This window comes from Dama dama, chromosome 1 (genome assembly GCF_033118175.1).
Source record: "Dama dama isolate Ldn47 chromosome 1, ASM3311817v1, whole genome shotgun sequence".
Classification (NCBI taxonomy): Eukaryota; Metazoa; Chordata; class Mammalia; order Artiodactyla; family Cervidae; genus Dama; species Dama dama.
Window position 1 is genome coordinate 60,664,629 of NC_083681.1, and position 17,447 is coordinate 60,682,075.

General features: G+C 37.1%; 1 protein-coding gene across 1 annotated transcript in view; it reads right to left on the bottom strand.

The window, feature by feature from the left end:
* Positions 1 to 17,447, bottom strand: part of DCDC1 (doublecortin domain containing 1) — a 455,120-nt gene that overhangs the window by 178,709 nt on the left and 258,964 nt on the right. Inside the window, exon 17 of the mRNA XM_061149231.1 lies at positions 10,032 to 10,092. Within this exon, the coding sequence (XP_061005214.1) occupies positions 10,032 to 10,092 (61 nt within the window). The remainder of the gene's footprint in view (positions 1 to 10,031; positions 10,093 to 17,447) is intronic.

The window sequence follows — 17,447 nt, forward strand, 5'->3', positions numbered from 1 at the left end:
GCACCAAAAAATTGATGCTTTCAAATTATGGTGCTAGAGAAGACTCGAGATTTCTTTGGACTACAAGGAGATCAAACCAGTCAATCCTAAAAGAAACCAACCCTAAATATTCTTTGGAAGAACTGATGTTGAAGCTGAAGCTCCAAATACTTTGGCCCCCTGTTATGAAGAGCTGACTCATGGGAAAAGACTCCAATTCTGGGAAAGATTGAGGCAATAGAAGGGAGTGATGAGATGGTCAGATGGCATCACTAATTCAATGGACATGAATTTCGGCAAACTCTCGGAGATGGTGAAGGACAGAGAAGCCTGATGTGCTGCAGTCCATGGGGTCAGAAAGTGTCAGACATGACTTAGAGACTGAACAGTGCTGTATCAAGTTTATTATATATTAAATGTATTATCTCATTCTCTAATATTTATATTGTGAAGATTTTTCCCTACTTGTCATATTTTCCTGTTCACTTTTGCTAATGCACTTTAGATTTAGGAGGTTTTAAATTTTTTATGTATTCAAAGCTGTTAGTCTTTTCTTTTATGGATTCTATCCTTTTTTGCATGTACATAAAGATGTCTATGCACCACTACTCTGGGTTAGATATTTTAATGCAAGCTTTCTTCTAGATGTTTTATGGCTCCATGTTTAAGTTGAAATCTTTAATTTAGCTGAAACTGGTGACTTGTATAAAAAAGTAATTTATCTTTTTGCAAATGAATAGAGAGATGGTTAACTTTAAAAATAATGAAAAGAAAAAATTATCCAGGTAAGCACAACATAATAAAATGCAATACTGTATTTAAATTTGTTCATTATTACTATCACTAATAGTTACAAATGATCATTTAGCCAGAATTGATAAGCCAGTATCTATCGATAGACCAGAATCTATGCCATATACTCAAAATACTAGTATTAATAGCTGTATTTTGCAGACAAATACTCTGAAGCTTGGAAAGGTTAAATGACTTGCCTAAGGCCACACTGCAAAGAAGTACTGGAGCCAAGATTAGTTATTAATAGCCTAATGCAGTAATTCTGCCTTAATGAATGGCATGAGTTCCATTTGTGATCCAGCTGCAGATAATTATCAAATTATCCTCCATTCCAGATTAACTAGATGGATATAGTTTTAGATATGACTAAATTTAGATCCAATCAAAATTTCTAAAACTCTAAAAGAATGAAATGCCTCATTAATAAACAGCTTTGCTCTATGAATCTAGAATAACTATAATTTTTAAAAATAAGCAATTAGTTTTGTGAATGGCACATTAAAATTTTAGAATCAAAATTCGCTTTAAAATAATTTGTTTCAAACACAAAAGTATGAGTTATTTGCTAGCTATCAATAGAAGTGTTGTGAAAAGTCAGAAAATAATAAGTTGCAAGAAAAGGAGGGGTAAAAAGGACAGCAGAGTAGAAGTGGGTGTTTTCGGTACCTGAATTGTGAGAGAAAAGCACACATTTAAACCTTGGTCTTACTTTTCCATCTGTTGGTGGGAAGGGCAATACTTATATGGGATAGAACTATGTTCCTAGGCAATAGGAGTCAGCTCTATTCAGATGTGCATCAGAACAAGGTCCTCATATGCATGTACAGGCCAAGGAGCTGGAGGGATATTTTGGCAAAGTCTCAAAATTCCACTTTTTTTTTTAAACAAAGACATACAAGCTCTGGTCTTTATGTGACTTCCTTTCCAACAATCTAGAACCTCTTTCTGAGTGAGTAATATAATGCAGTCAGAAACAAGATAAGAAGACAGCTGGGATGAATCTGAGAATGAAGTTAAAGGTAGTAATTACTAAAATGCTTTGACATTTGATGACTACATCAAAATTCCTGCTTAGGAACAAAACTAAAACTCTATAGTCCTGGCTGAATTAGAGAATGTGGTTGAGATTTTACCCAGTGTGCCAACAACAAATAGGCAGTCAGGGAAATGCTGTTATGGTAATTTTTCAACCTAAATTCTATAAAACACTTCAAACTACAAAAGTGATATAAGTTGCCACAGAATAACAGCTCAAGGTTTTTTGTATTTCCATACAAATTGTGAAATTCTTTGGTCTAGTTCTGTGAAAAATACCGTTGGTAGCTTGATAGGGATTGCATTGAATCTATAGACTGCTTTGGGTAGAATAGCCATTTTGACAATATTAATTCTTCCAATCCATGAACACGGTATGTTTCTCCGTCTGTTTGTGTCCTCTTTGATTTCTTTCATCAGTGTTTTATAGTTTTCTATGTATAGGTCCTTTGTTTCTTTAGGTAGATATACTCCTAAGTATTTTATTCTTTTTGTTGCAATGGTGAATGGTATTGTTTCCTTAATTTCTCTGTCTGTTTTTTCATTGTTAGTATATAGGAATGCAAGGGATTTCTGTGTGTTAATTTTATATCCTGCAACTTTACTATATTCATTGATTAGCTCTAGTAATTTTCTGGTAGAGTCTTTAGGGTTTTCTATGTAGAGGATCATGTCATCTGCAAACAGTGAGAGTTTTACTTCTTCTTTTCCTATCTGGATTCCTTTTACTTCTTTTTCTGCTCTGATTGCTGTGGCCAGAACTTCCAACACTATGTTGAATAGTAGTGGTGAGAGTGGGCACCCTTGTCTTGTTCCTGATTTCAGGGGAAATGCCTTCAATTTTTCACCATTGAGGGTGATGCTTGCTGTGGGTTTGTCATATATAGCTTTTATTATGTTGAGGTATGTTCCTTCTATTCCTGCTTTTTGGAGAGTTTTAATCATAAATGAGTGTTGAATTTTGTCAAAGGCTTTCTCTGCATCTATTGAGATAATCATATGGTTTTTATCTTTCAATTTGTTAATGTGGTGTATTACATTGATTGATTTGCAGATATTAAAGAATCCTTGCATTCCTGGGATAAAGCCCACTTGGTCATGGTGTATGATTTTTTTAATATGTTGTTGGATTCTGTTTGCTAGAATTTTGTTAAGGATTTTTGCATCTATGTTCATCAGTGATATTGGCCTGTAGTTTTCTTTTTTTGTGGCATCTTTGTCTGGTTTTGGAATTAGGGTGATGGTGGCCTCATAGAATGAGTTTGGAAGCTTACCTTCTTCTGCAATTTTCTGGAAGAGTTTGAGTAAGATAGGTGTTAGCTCTGAGCTGGAGGAATCAACCTGCCTGACTTCAGACTCTACTACAAAGCCACAGTCATCAAGACAGTATGGTACTGGCACAAAGACAGAAATATAGATCAATGGAACAGAATAGAAAGCCCAGAGATAAATCCACGAACCTATGGACACCTTATCTTTGACAAAGGAGGCAAGGATATACAATGGAAAAAAGACAACCTCTTTAACAAGTGGTGCTGGGAAAACTGGTCAACCACTTGTAAAAGAATGAAACTAGAACACTTTCTAACACCATACACAAAAATAAACTCAAAATGGATTAAAGATCTAAATGTAAGACCAGAAACTATAAAACTCCTAGAGGAGAACATAGGCAAAACACTCTCCGACATAAATCACAGCAAGATCCTCTATGACCCACCTCCCAGAATATTGGAAATAAAAGCAAAACTAAACAAATGGGACCTAATGAAACTTAAAAGCTTTTGCACTACAAAGGAAACTATAAGTAAGGTGAAAAGACAGCCCTCAGATTGGGAGAAAATAATAGCAAATGAAGAAACAGACAAAGGATTAATCTCAAAAATATACAAGCAACTCCTGCAGCTCAATTCCAGAAAAATAAATGACCCAATCAAAAAATGGGCCAAAGAACTAAACAGACATTTCTCCAGAGAAGACATACAGATGGCTAACAAACACATGAAAAGATGCTCAACATCACTCATTATTAGAGAAATGCAAACCAAAACCACAATGAGGTACCATTACACGCCAGTCAGGATGGCTGCTATCCAAAAGTCTACAAGCAATAAATGCTGGAGAGGGTGTGGAGAAAAGGGAACCCTCTTACACTGTTGGTGGGAATGCAAACTAGTACAGCCGCTATGGAAAACAGTGTGGAGATTTCTTAAAAAACTGGAAATAGAACTGCCATATGACCCAGCAATCCCACTTCTGGGCATACACACTGAGGAAACCAGATCTGAAAGAGACACGTGCACCCCAATGTTCATCGCAGCACTGTTTATAATAGCCAGGACATGGAAGCAACCTAGATGCCCATCAGCAGATGAATGGATAAGGAAGCTGTGGTACATATACACCATGGAATATTACTCAGCCATTAAAAAGAATTCATTTGAACCAGTCCTAATGAGATGGATGAAGCTGGAGCCCCTTATACAGAGTGAAGTAAGCCAGAAAGATAAAGAACATTACAGCATACTGACACATGTATATGGAATTTAGAAAGGTGATAACGATAACCCTATATGCAGAACAGAAAAAGAGACACAGATGTACAGAACAGACTTTTGAACTTTGTGGGAGAATGTGAGGGTGGGATATTTCAAAAGAACAGCATGTATACTATCTATGGTGAAACAGATCACCAGCCCAGGTGGGATGCACGAGACAAGTGCTCCGGCCTGGTGCACTGGGAAGACCCAGAGGAATCGGGTGGAGAGGGAGGTGGGAGGGGGGATCGGGATTGGGAATACATGTAAATCCATGGCTGATTCATATCAATGTATGACAAAACCCACTGGAAAAAAAAAAAAAAAAGAATAACAGCTCAATTTCTAGAACACTAGAGAAAGAAAGGTACTATATTTATTAGTCAGGGTCCAACACAGAGACAGAAAGCACACAGTATTTTGAACAGGAACATTTAATATAAGCTATTAGTGACAGAGGACTAGAGTGGCAGGAAATTTGTTTTGTTGTTCAGTCACTAAGTCCTCTCTGACTCTTTGAGACCCCGTGGAGTGCAGCATGTCAGGCTGCCCTGTCCTACTATCTCCCAGAGTTTGCTCAAATTCATGTCTATTAAGTTGGTGATGCTATCTAAGCATCTCATCCTCCGCCATCCCCTTCTCCTCCTGCCCTCAGTCTTTCCCAGCATTAGGGTCTTCTCCAACAAGTCAGCTCTTCGTATCAGGTGGCCAAAGTATTTGAGCTTCAGCTTCATCATCACTCCTTCCAATGCCTATTCAGGGTTGATTTCCTTTAGGATTGATTGGTTTGATCTTTTTGCAATCCAAGGGACTCTCAAGAGTCTTCCCCAGCACCACAGTTCAAAGGCATCAATTTTTCAGCATTCAGCCTTCTTTATTGTCAAACTCTCACACTTGTACATGACTACTGGAAAAACCATAGCTTTGACTATACGGACCTTTGTTGGCAAAGTGATGTCTCTGCTTTTTTTTTTCCCATTTATTTTTATTAGTTGGAGGCTAATTACTTTACAATATTGTAGTGGTTTTTGCCATACATTGACATGAATCAGCCATGGATTTACATGTGTTCCCCATCCTGATCCCCCCTCCCACCTCCCTCTCCACCCGATTCCTCTGGGTCTTCCCAGTGCACCAGCCCCGAGCACTTGTCTCATGCATCCAACCTGGGCTGGTGATCTGTTTCACCCGTGATAGTATACATGTTTCGATGCTGTTCTCTCAAAACATCCCACCCTCGCCTTCTCCCGCAGAGTCCAAAAGTCTGTTCTGTACATCTGTGTCTCTTTTTCTGTTTTGCATATAGGGTTATCATTACCATCTTTCTAAATTCCATATATATGCGTCAGTATACTGTATTGGTCTTTATCTTTCTGGCTTACTTCACTCTGTATAATGGGCTCCAGTTTCATCCATCTCATTAGAACTGATTCAAATGAATTCTTTTTAATGGCTGAGTAATATTCCATTGTGTATATGTCCCACAGCTTCCTTATCCATTCATCTGCTGATGGGCATCTAGGTTGCTTCCATGTCCTGGCTATTATAAACAGTGCTGTGATGAACATTGGGGTGCACGTGTCTCTTTCAGATCTGGTTTCCTCAGTGTGTATGCCCAGAAGTGGGATTGCTGGGTCATATGGCAGTTCTGTTTCTAGTTTTTTAAGAAATCTCCACACTGTTCTCCATAGCAGCTGTACTAGTTTGCATTCCCACCAACAGTGTAAGAGGGTTCCCTTTTCTCCACACCCTCTCCAGCATTTATTGCTTGTAGACTTTTGGATAGCAGCCATCCTGACTGGCGTGTAATGGTACCTCATTGTGGTTTTGATTTGCATTTCTCTGATAATGAGTGATATTGAGCATCTTTTCATGTGTTTGGTAGCCATCTGTATGTCTTCTCTGGAGAAATGTCTGTTTAGTTCTTTGGCCATTTTTTGATTGGGTCATTTATTTTTCTGGAATTGAGCTGCAGGAGTTGCTTGTATATTTTTGAGATTAATCCTTTGTCTGTTTCTTCGTTTGGTATTATTTTCTCCCAATCTGAGGGCTGTCTTTTCACCTTGCTTATAGTTTCCTTTGTTGTGCAAAAGCTTTTCAGTTTCATTAGGTCCCATTTGTTTATTTTTGCTTTTATTTCCAATATTCTGGGAGGTGGGTCATAGAGGATCTTGCTGTGATTTATGTCAGAGAGTGTTTTGCCTATGTTCTCCTCTAGGAGTTTTATAGTTTCTGGTCTTACATTTAGATCGTTAATCCATTTTGAGTTTATTTTTGTGTATGGTGTTAGAAAGTGTTCTAGTTTCATTCTTTTACAAGTGGTTGACCAGTTTTCATCTCTGCTTTTTAATACACTGTCTAGGTTTGTTATAGCTTTTCTTCCCAGGAGCAAGCGCCTTTGAATTGCATGGCTGCAGTCACTGTTTGCAGTGATTTTGGAGCCCAAGAAAATAAAATCTGTCACTGTTCCACTTTTTCCGCTTCTATTTGCCATGAAGTGATGAGAGCTGAGAAGTTCAAGAGAACACTAAAGAATATATGAATAGCAGAAATAGAGAGCCCAGTACTCCTAGGCCTTAGACAGAATGCCCAAGGAAGATACCTGACCCAAGGCTGAGATCCAGACCCCACTGAGGGCACAGCTGTAGCTCACTAGATGATGAAGTGGTCGCTGAGGCAGCGCATAGCAGGATTCACTGTTAATACGCCTTTGGAGCACCAGAGGAAGCCATCTCTACAGGGAGGTACCTAACTGCTAACACCGCACTACAAAGCCACTCACAAGGAATATGCTCAAGGAAACCACTCACAAGAAGGGGCCCACTGGTAATACTCTGCTGTGAAGCTGCCCAAGGCAGGTGCCAGGCAATGAACTGTGGATTTGGCACTGTGAGGAAATAAAGTGATAACTACCAAGCCATGAGTTATAGGTTGAATTATGTCTCTTGCAAAAAGTATGGAAGTATGTTGAAGTCCTAACCCTTGGCACCTCTAACTGTGACAGATGAAATCAAATTAATATTAGGTCATTGGTATGGGTGCTAATCTAAAATGACTCGTGTCTTTATTAGAAGAGAGAAATTTGAACATGGACACACACAGAATTCAATACCATGTGAAGACTCAGACGTGGAGGGAGACGGCCATGTACAGATGGAGGCAGAGATTGAAGTTAAGCTGCCACAAATAAAGAAATGTCTGGAACTACCCGAAGATGGAAGAGACAAGGAAGGATCTTTCCCTAGAGAAAAGATCTAGGGATCTTTTGACAACCTGGGTTGCCAAACAGCTTGATTTCAGACTTCTAGCCTCCAGAACTATGAGAAAAAAAATTTTATGCTATTTTAAGCCACCCAGTTTATGGTACTTTTTATAGTACTATTGTAAAAATAATATACCATATATTTTCAGTTTTGATTCTTGGCATTTCTGAAATCATGATGGTGGAATTCTCAGGCAAACACTAACAGATACCATGTGATTAGTTTAATTTTTGCCTCTCTTAAATCTTGATGATTAACATTCTACCTAGACTTGGAATCACAGTACCAGGAAGGAAATCTTGAGTAGTCAAGGAGAATCTTATTTTACTAAAGCAAACTTTTAAAAATTGAAACATAGTTGACTTACAATATTACATTAATTTCAGGTGAACAGCATTGTAATTATAAATACAGTACATATACAGAAGGATACATAGTACATAAGTGTACATTCAATCCATTTGCACATAGTGAATACCTATTTAACCAAACAACCAGGTCAAGAAAGGGGACAGCAACACACCTAAGCGTTCTAATAGCCCCTTTCAGCACCTAACATTCTTCAGCTATATCCACTCTCCTGACTTCTAAAACAGTATTTTATTTTGCCAGGCATATATATATTTATACACATATATATGTATATGTATATAATGGAATATTACTCAGCCATTAAAAAGAAGGAAATTCTGCCATTTGTGACAACATGGATGAATCTTGAGGGTATTATGCTAAGTGAAAAAGTTTAGACAAAGAAAGACAAATATCACATATTATCACTAATATGTGTTATCTATAAAACAAAACCAGTGAACAAGCATGTGTGTGGGTGTGGGTGTGTGTGTATGTGCTTATTTGTTCAGTCATGTCTGACTCTTCTCGACCCCATGGACTGTAGCCCACCAGGCTCCTCTGTCCATGGGGATTCTCCAGGCAAGAACACTGGAATGGGTTTCCATGCCCTCCTCCAGGGGATCTTCTCAACCCAGGTCTCCCTCATTGCAGGTGGATTCTTTACCATCTGAGCCACCAGGAAAGCCCAAAGCAGCATAACAAAGCATAAACAGAGTCACAGATACAGAGAGTAGGTGATTGCCAGAAGTGAGGGTTGGGGAGGATGAGTGAAGTAAAGTGAGGGAGAGTAAGAGATACAAATTTCCAATTACAAAATAAGTTATGGGAATGAAATGTACAGTGTGAGGTATGCAATCAATAATAATATGATATCTTTGTATAGCGACGGATGGTAACTAGATTTATTGTGGTGATCATTTTGTAATATATAGAAATATCAAATTACTATGTTGTGCATCTGGAACTAACATAGTGTTATAGTTAATTACACTTCAAAAACAAACAACTCATAGAATAAAAGATCAGACTTGCAGTTACCAGAAGCGAGGAGTAGGGAGAGGTACAAACTTTCAGTGGTCAAAGGTATAAACTTTCAGTTATAAGATAAATAAGTACTAGGGATTTAATGCACAAAATAAGGGCTTCCCTGGTAGCTCAGCTGGTAAAGAATCCACCTGCAACTCAGGAGAACCTGGTTCAATTCCTGGGTCAGGAAGATTCTCTGGAGAAGGAATAGGCTACCCACACCAGTATTCTTGGGCTTCCCTGGTGGCTTAGCTGATAAAGAATCTGACTGCAATGAGGGAGACCTGGGTTCAATCCCTGGGTTGGGAAGATCCCCTGGAGAAGGGAATGACTACCCTCTTCAGTATTCTGGCCTGGGGAATTCCATGGACTTTAGTCCATGGGGTCACAAAGAGTCAGACATGACTGAGCAACCCTCACTTTCACTTCATGATGAATATAATTAATGCTACTGCTTGCTATATATAACACTTGCTAACAGTATGGATCCTAAAATTTCTCATCACAAGGAAAAGTTCTTTTTTTCTGTATCTGTATGAGATGATGGATGTTTACTAAACTTATTGCAGTAATCATTTCATGATGTACATAAGTCAAATCAGTATGCTCTATACCTTAAACTTACACAGTGCTGTATGTCTGGAGTTAGCTATGGGGTAATCTTATTTCAATATATATGGAACAAATTAATGCATTGTACACCTTGAACTTAGACAATGTTATACATCAATTATAGATCAATTTTTTTAAGTAATACATTTATTTTAAAAATAGAAGGAAATTGATGCCCCAAAATTCTAGGTTGTATCACAGCCATGAATTGAAGAAAATTATATTTGACTTTGGAAAACTTGTTTTACGTCAAGCAAAACTTCAGAGGAAACTGTCAAGTCAAACTGAGTTAAATTCTAAATTTCTAGAAAAAGAGTGAAATCATTTGTTCAGAAAAAGCATTTCTTGCTCTCAATAACTGACAGTGCATTTTATAAGAATATAAAAAAAGAAAAAAATTTGAAATAAAGTTGTGGTTTATAGTTCTTACCTTAGAATAAATACAACCATCAGTTCCAAACACCCACTTCTGAGAATCATCTCCTTTGTGTCTGTAATGAAAATGTAATTTAGAGATTGACAACTTTTCTCCACATTAACACGTTTGTAGGTTTAAAGTAGAAATATCATTTTCCACAGTCTGGCAGGAGGACTGCACACATTTGAACGATTCTACCACGCTACTACCATCACTACCTCAGCAGCTAAAGCCTTTCCTAAGACACCTAATTGCTTTAGTACCCAAAATTCTGTGGGGGTGTGTGAATGAGTGTGTATGTGTGCACATATGTGTATAACCAATGACAACAGTGATTAAGGGTCTAGAGAACAAATAGAGTCAATAAGAATGTTATAGAAATTTCCATCCCCAAAAATGATCCTCTGTGAGAAAGAAAGAAGGGGGCTAAATTAAATAAAAGGAATCAGAGGATGAGAAAAGAAAAAGATACTGTGGAAAATTAGGAACCTCAGGCACCTATTTCTCAAACAATTAGGAAATTTTATTAAGGAACATCAGGTTTTCTGAGCTAAGTCTGAGTAGGAAAGAAAAACTAAAATGTGATGAAGCTAATCATGCCTAAATTAACTCATCATGTATTCATTAATATTTAGAAACCTTACAGAGGTAGGACAAATGAATTAAATTAAGTGTAATGGGATGTTAAACAAGACTTTTCCTACTGCCTCAGAGTTTTGACAGAAGCATCAATGGTTGAGAATAAGAGGTGTCAGGTAATGCTCTATTCTAAAGCAAGGAACTATATGATCTAGGCAGAGCACATAAAGGTACATAATGGTTCAGTGCACAATAGCCTTTCACCTACACCCACGTTATATAAGAAAACGTGAAAAATTTCTGGGCATGTTGGGATAGGTGCTTATTAATAACGTAGGTCTCCAGGCCCATATCCTCAGAGATTTTGATTCTTTAAGTCTGGACTCCCAGAAATATACACTAGTAGGTCTCAAAAATGATTCCAATCACAAGAACTCACTCTGGGGAATTTGGATGTGTGTGGTTTATGGACCAGACTTTGGAAAACATTGAGCTAGAGTGATGAGAGCCACGGAAAGAAAGGACTACGTACTTGAAGCATTATAAAAGAAGAACTGATTTGATGATTAAATAAATGGGGTATGGGTTAGAAAGAGTAGGCAAGGTTAAGCCTTAAATGTCAAATTTGGGTAAAGAAGAACAAGACAGTATTAAAAGAAAATGAAATTAGAATATGAGAGGAAAGCAGAGATGTGAGGAAATATGAAGGGTTCTGGTAATTAAAGACTGGTAACAGAAATAAATGAAGCTGGCTAGAACGAATGTGAGGGCTGCCATTGGGAATTGTGAAGAATACAGCAAACTGGAGGGTATATGTTCCACCCAGAGCGGGAATAATGGTGTCATGAGAGGATAAAAGTTCAGTGTTGCCCATTCTGAGTTTTTCACTAAAGGTCAGTAAGTTTTTGCATGAAATCTCCCTATTTCTATAAGCTCATAACTAATTACAAATATTATAATAATGTGCAAATCAAACAAAATCTATAGGTCCCTAGTTTTTACTGTCCATAGTCTAACCTCTGTGTGTAAATGGATGTGTGTATGTGTCTGTATCTATGTGTGCGTAATGCTTTAAATAGTTTACGAATTTAACAGTACAGGTCAGATCCTATAATCCACATTCTTTAAAAACTGAAGCGAAATCCAGATTAAATGATGGTGTTAAAAAAAAATCTTTGATTCAATTGGTTTGTCTAATTGATGCCCCAAATATCTTTTAGAAAAAAAGCATTTTTGACTTTTTGGTTTATGATTTTTATGTTTTTATGGTTTTGAGATCAATTGATAATGACATTGTTGGTTTGTCTTTCATCCCCTCATGGTCTTATACACACCACAGACAATTATTAAAAGACAAACAAGTGCAAGCACTTACTATATTGAATAAGATGAATGGCACCAAATGAGACATAACTGAACTAATGAGGCATGATATGTTTATAATATTCTTTGTGAGTTGTCAGGTTGCTATCTTAAATGCTAGTTCTATAATTTTTAGCATATAAAAGGCAATGTCTTAATTCATAGCTTTGCTAAAATCACATGATATTAATACTACTTAAGAGGGAAAATTTTTATCACAAAAAGTTGGTGCCACATGAGGATATTTAATGTTATATAGTGAAATATGGTTGTATTTTTAAAGAAATAAAAGACAGGCATTTCAGATGCTCTGGAAAGGATAAACTTATCCAGAGGTGAGTGAGTTCTAAAAATCCTGGTCCTTACAAAATATAGCCTCACAATAGATTTTGTTTCTTAAAGGCAAGCTTCATCAGTACAAAGGCAAAAATCCTCATCTATATGGAGAGCCTCCTTTTTTCCTGCCCATCCTAAATTCCTCCTTCTCTTCCTGGATCTCTTTCCTTCCTTTCTAAATTAAACCAAATCTTTTCTTGTAAATACAGATGTTTCAAATTAAACTTGCAACAGTTTTTTTTTTTTTTAATTATCATCTTTTTCTTTTCCCAAGTTCTCTTCTCTGTAGGCAATAAGGACATTGAGTTTAAACTTTAATCCCACCCAATTCCACAATAATCCTGGCCAGAGTAGGAAGTAATCTCAGGGCCCTAAAACCAGATCAGCACCAGCCTCAGTATGCAGTGAGCCCAGGGAGAGCCCTGAGCATGAAGAGCATGCTCATCAAGCTGCATATAACCTTTCCACACACCTGCCATTTTTACCTAGACCATGGATCACACTGAGTGGTCTTCCCTCACCGTTTCCTTCTAAAATAACCACCTAGTTATTCCCTACTCATCATTTTAACTTTTGGGTTTTTCCTTAGGTTCTTTTTTTTCTCTTTTTGTAATTTCTAAAAACAACTTTAATGGGAAATAACTGAAAATATTATAAAACATTATACAACTGACAGGCACATATTTAAAGCGTAAAATTTGCTAAGTTTTGAAACATGTGTACACATTTTAAAGCATCACAACCACCAAGATAATGAACATATATCCAGATCTCTCACCCCCAGAAAACCACCCCCAAAGTTTCTGTGCGCTTTTTTGTAATCATGCCCTTCTGTACCTTCCTACCTTCCTATCTCCAGGCAAACACTGATCTTCCTAGATTAGTTGTCATTCCGTCTCTCAGTTGTGTCCGACTCTGCAACCCCATGGACTGCAGCATGTCAGACTTCCCCGTCCTTCACCAACTCCTGGAGCTTGCTCAAACTCATGTTCATTGAGTCAGTGATGTCATGCAACCATCTTGTCCTCCGTCATCCCCTTCTCCTCCTGCCTTCAATCTTTCCCAGCATCAGGGTCTTTTCTAATGAGTCGGCTCTTCACATCAGGTGGCCAAATTATTGGAGCTTCAGCTTCAGCATCAATCCTTTCAATGAATATTCAGGACTGATTTCCTTTAGGATTGACTGGTTTTATCTCTTTGCAGTCCAAGGGACTCCCAGGAGTCTTCTCCAACACCACAGTTCAAAAGCATCAGTTCTTCGGCCTCCATCTTCTTTATGGTCCAACTCTCACATCCATACACGACTACTGGAAAAACCATAGCTTTGACTATAGGGACCTTTGTTGGAAAAGTAATGTCTCTGTTTTTTAATATGCTGTCTAGGTTTGTCATAGCTTTTCTTCTGAGGAACAAGTGCCTTTTAATTTCATGGCTGCAGTCACCATCTGCATCTAGATTAGTTAGGACTCTAAAATTTTATGCAAATAGAATCAAACAATATATACCCTTAATGGGTTTGTTTCTTTTCCTAGATATAACTGTTTTGAGATTCATCCATATCATTGTGTGACTCAGAGTTAGTTCTTTTTTATTGTTAGGTAGTATTTTCTATGTAGATACACTATAATTTAGTTATCTGTTCACCGATGGATGGACATTTTGGTTGTTTCCAGTTTTTACTCTGGCTTTAGAAATAAAGCTGCTATAAACATTTATGTACAAGTCTTCATAAGGACTTTCATATTCCTTGAATAATCGAGGAGAGGCTGGGCAATAAACTACAGGTATGTATATACCTACCTGTATATAAATATAAATACACACACATATGTGAGTGCTTATGTGTCCATATATGTATGTATTTGTTGTTGCTCAGTTGCAAAGTCATGTCTGACTCTTTGTGACCCCCTGGACTGCAGCATACCGGGCCTCCCTGTCCCTCACCATCTCCTGGAGTTTGCCCAAGTTCACGTTCATTGAATTGGTGATGCCATCCAACCATCTCATCCTCTGCTGCCCTCTTCTCTTGCCTTCAATCTTTCCCAGCATCAGGGTCTTTTCCAATGCTCAGCTCAGTATTGGAACTTCAGCTTTAGCATCAGTCCTTTCAGTGAGTATTCAGGGTTGATTTCCTTTAGGATTGACTGGTTTGATCTCCTTGCTGTCCTAGGGACTCTCAAGAGTTTCCTCTAGCACCACAGTTCAAAAGCATCATTTCTTTGGTGCTCAGCCTTCTTTATGGTCCAATTCTCACATCCATACATGACTGCTGGAAAGACCATAGCTTTGAATATACAGACCTTGGTCAGCAAAGTGATGTCCCTGTTTTTTTAATACGCTGTCTAGGTTTGTCATAGCTTTTCTTCCAAGAAGCAATGTCTTCTAATTTTATGGCTGCAGTCACCGTCCACAGTGATTTTGTAAATATACATATATGTGTATATTTTAGGACAGGATCAATTGTTTTCCAAAGTTTTGAAGCATTTCTACCAACTCTGTAGAAACCATGTACCAACTATGAGGGTTCCAGTTGTTCCACATTCTCATCAGCATTCAATATGGTTACATTTTAAACACTGGACCTTCTACTACATATGTGGTGTTACTTCATTTTAGTTGTATTTTTCATTCCCCTAATATTTAGCATCAAGGCTGTATATTGTCACCCTGCTTATTTAACTTATATGGAGAGTACATCATGAGGAACACTGGGCTGGATGAAGCACAAACTGGAATCAAGACTGCCGGGAGAAATATCAATAACCTCAGATATGCAGATGACACCACCCTTATGACAGAAAGCGAAGAAGAACTAAAGAGCCTCTTGATGAACGTGAAAGAAGAGAGTGAAAAAATTGGCTGAAAGCTCAACATTCAGAAAACTAAGATCATGGCATCTGGTCCCATCAATTCATGGCAAATAGACAGTGGAAAGAGTGACAGACTTTATTTTGGGGGGCTCCAAAATCACTGCAGATGGTGACTGCAGCCATGAAATTAAAAGATGTTTTCTCCTTGGAAGAAAAATTATGATCAACTAAACAGCATATTAAAAAGCAGAGACATTATTTGCCAACAAAGATCCATCTAGTAAAAGCTATGGTTTTTCCAGTAGTCATGTAGGGATGTGAGAGTTGGACTATAAAGAAAGCTGAGCGCTGAAGGATTGATGCTTTTGAACTGTGGTGTTGGAGGAGACTCTTGAGAGAAACTTGGACTGCAAGGAGATCCAACCAATCCATCCTAAAGGAAATCAGTCCTGAATATTCATTGGAAGGACTGATGCTGAAGCTGAAACTCAAAAACTTTGGCCACCTGATGCAAAGAACTGACTCATTTGAAAAGACCCTGATGCTGGGAAAGATTGAAGGCAGGAGGAGAAGGGGATGACAGAGGATGAGATGGTTGGATGGCATCACCGACTCAATGGACATGAGTTTGAGTAAACTCCAGGAGTTGGCGATGGACAGGGAGACCTGGCGTGCTGCAGTCCATGGGGTTGCAAAGAGTCAGACGTAACTGAGCGACTGAACTGAACTGACTGAGTGATTAGCATCTTTTCATATGCCAACTGTATATCTTCCTTGTTACAGTATGTGTCCAAATCATTTACCTGCCCACTTTTTCTTGAGTTGTGTGCATTTTGCAAATATCTATTATTTGAAGATACTTCTCCTTGTGTGTCACTTGTCTTATCATTCTAACAATGCCTTTCAAAGAGCAGAAAGTCTTAGTTTTAATGAAGTCCAATTTATCAATTTATATTTTTGTGGATGATGCTTTTGATATCATATATAAGAAAGTTTGGCTAATACAAGATCATAAATATTTTCTCCTATGCTTTTGTCTAAAATATTAAATTTTACACAAAAGATATTCAGTTTTTACATTTAAGTCTCTAATCCATTTTGAGTTAACTACTGTTTATTGTATTACATATGGATCAAAGTTTTTTTTATATATTGATATCCAATTGTTCCATCACCATTAGTAAAAAAAAAAAGAAAATTCTTTTTCCACTGAATTTCTCCTGCAATTTCATCAAAAGTCAACTGACCATATATGTGTGCATCTATTTCTGGATGTTCTATCCTGTTCTATTGATCCAATTGTATACTTCGGTGCCAATAACACACCATTTTTCATTACTGCTATTTTATTTATTTATTTTTTATTACTTTTATTTTACAGTAAGTCTTGAGATCAGGTAATTTTGTTCTTTTTAAAGTTGTTTTGCCTATTCTAGATCTTTTGCAATTCTATATGGATTTTAAAATTACCTTGATAGCTTTTATAAAAGAAGCTTTCTGGGATTTCTATTGAGATTGTGTTAAATCTATAGGTCAATCTGAAGAGAATGGACATCATAATTACACAGAGTCTTTCAATCCACGGATACAGTATATTCCTGCATCTATTTGGGCCTTCTTTACTCTTACTCAGCAATGTTTTGTAGTTTTCAGTACACAAGTCTTTTACATATTTTATCTGATTCATATTAAAGCATGTCATGTTATTACAATTGGCATTTAAAAATATTAACTTCTAAAGTTGCTTGTTGTTAGTGTACAGGAATACAAACAATGTATATGTATATACATATATATATATACACATATATATATTGTTTATATATGTATATAACATATATATATATATTGATCTCAAGCCCTCAAACTTGCTAAACTCATTTATTAGTTGTAGAACTTGTTTGCAGTTTTCATAGGATTTTCTACATAGATAATCATACCATTTGAAATTAAAGTCAGTTTTACTTCTTCAATTCATATCTAGATGTCTTTTATTTCTTTTTCCTTTCTTATTATACTGGCTATAGTTTTCTATGCAGTTGAATAGGTGAAAGTGGACAACCTTGCCTTGTTTTGGACTTTAGGAGGAAGCACTAGTCTTTCATGTTTGAATATGTCAGCTGTATGTTTTTTTACAGATGTCCTTTGTCATATTGACAAAGTTCCCTTCTAATCAGTTTTCTGAATAGAAAACTTTCTATTAGGAAGGGATTCTGACCTTTGTTAAAAGCTTTTCCTATATCAATTTGATGTTTGTGATTTTTTTCCTTTTCCGTCTGCCAGTTGAGTGATTTACATTGATTGATTTTCAACTTCATTCTCCTGGGATAAACACTGCTTG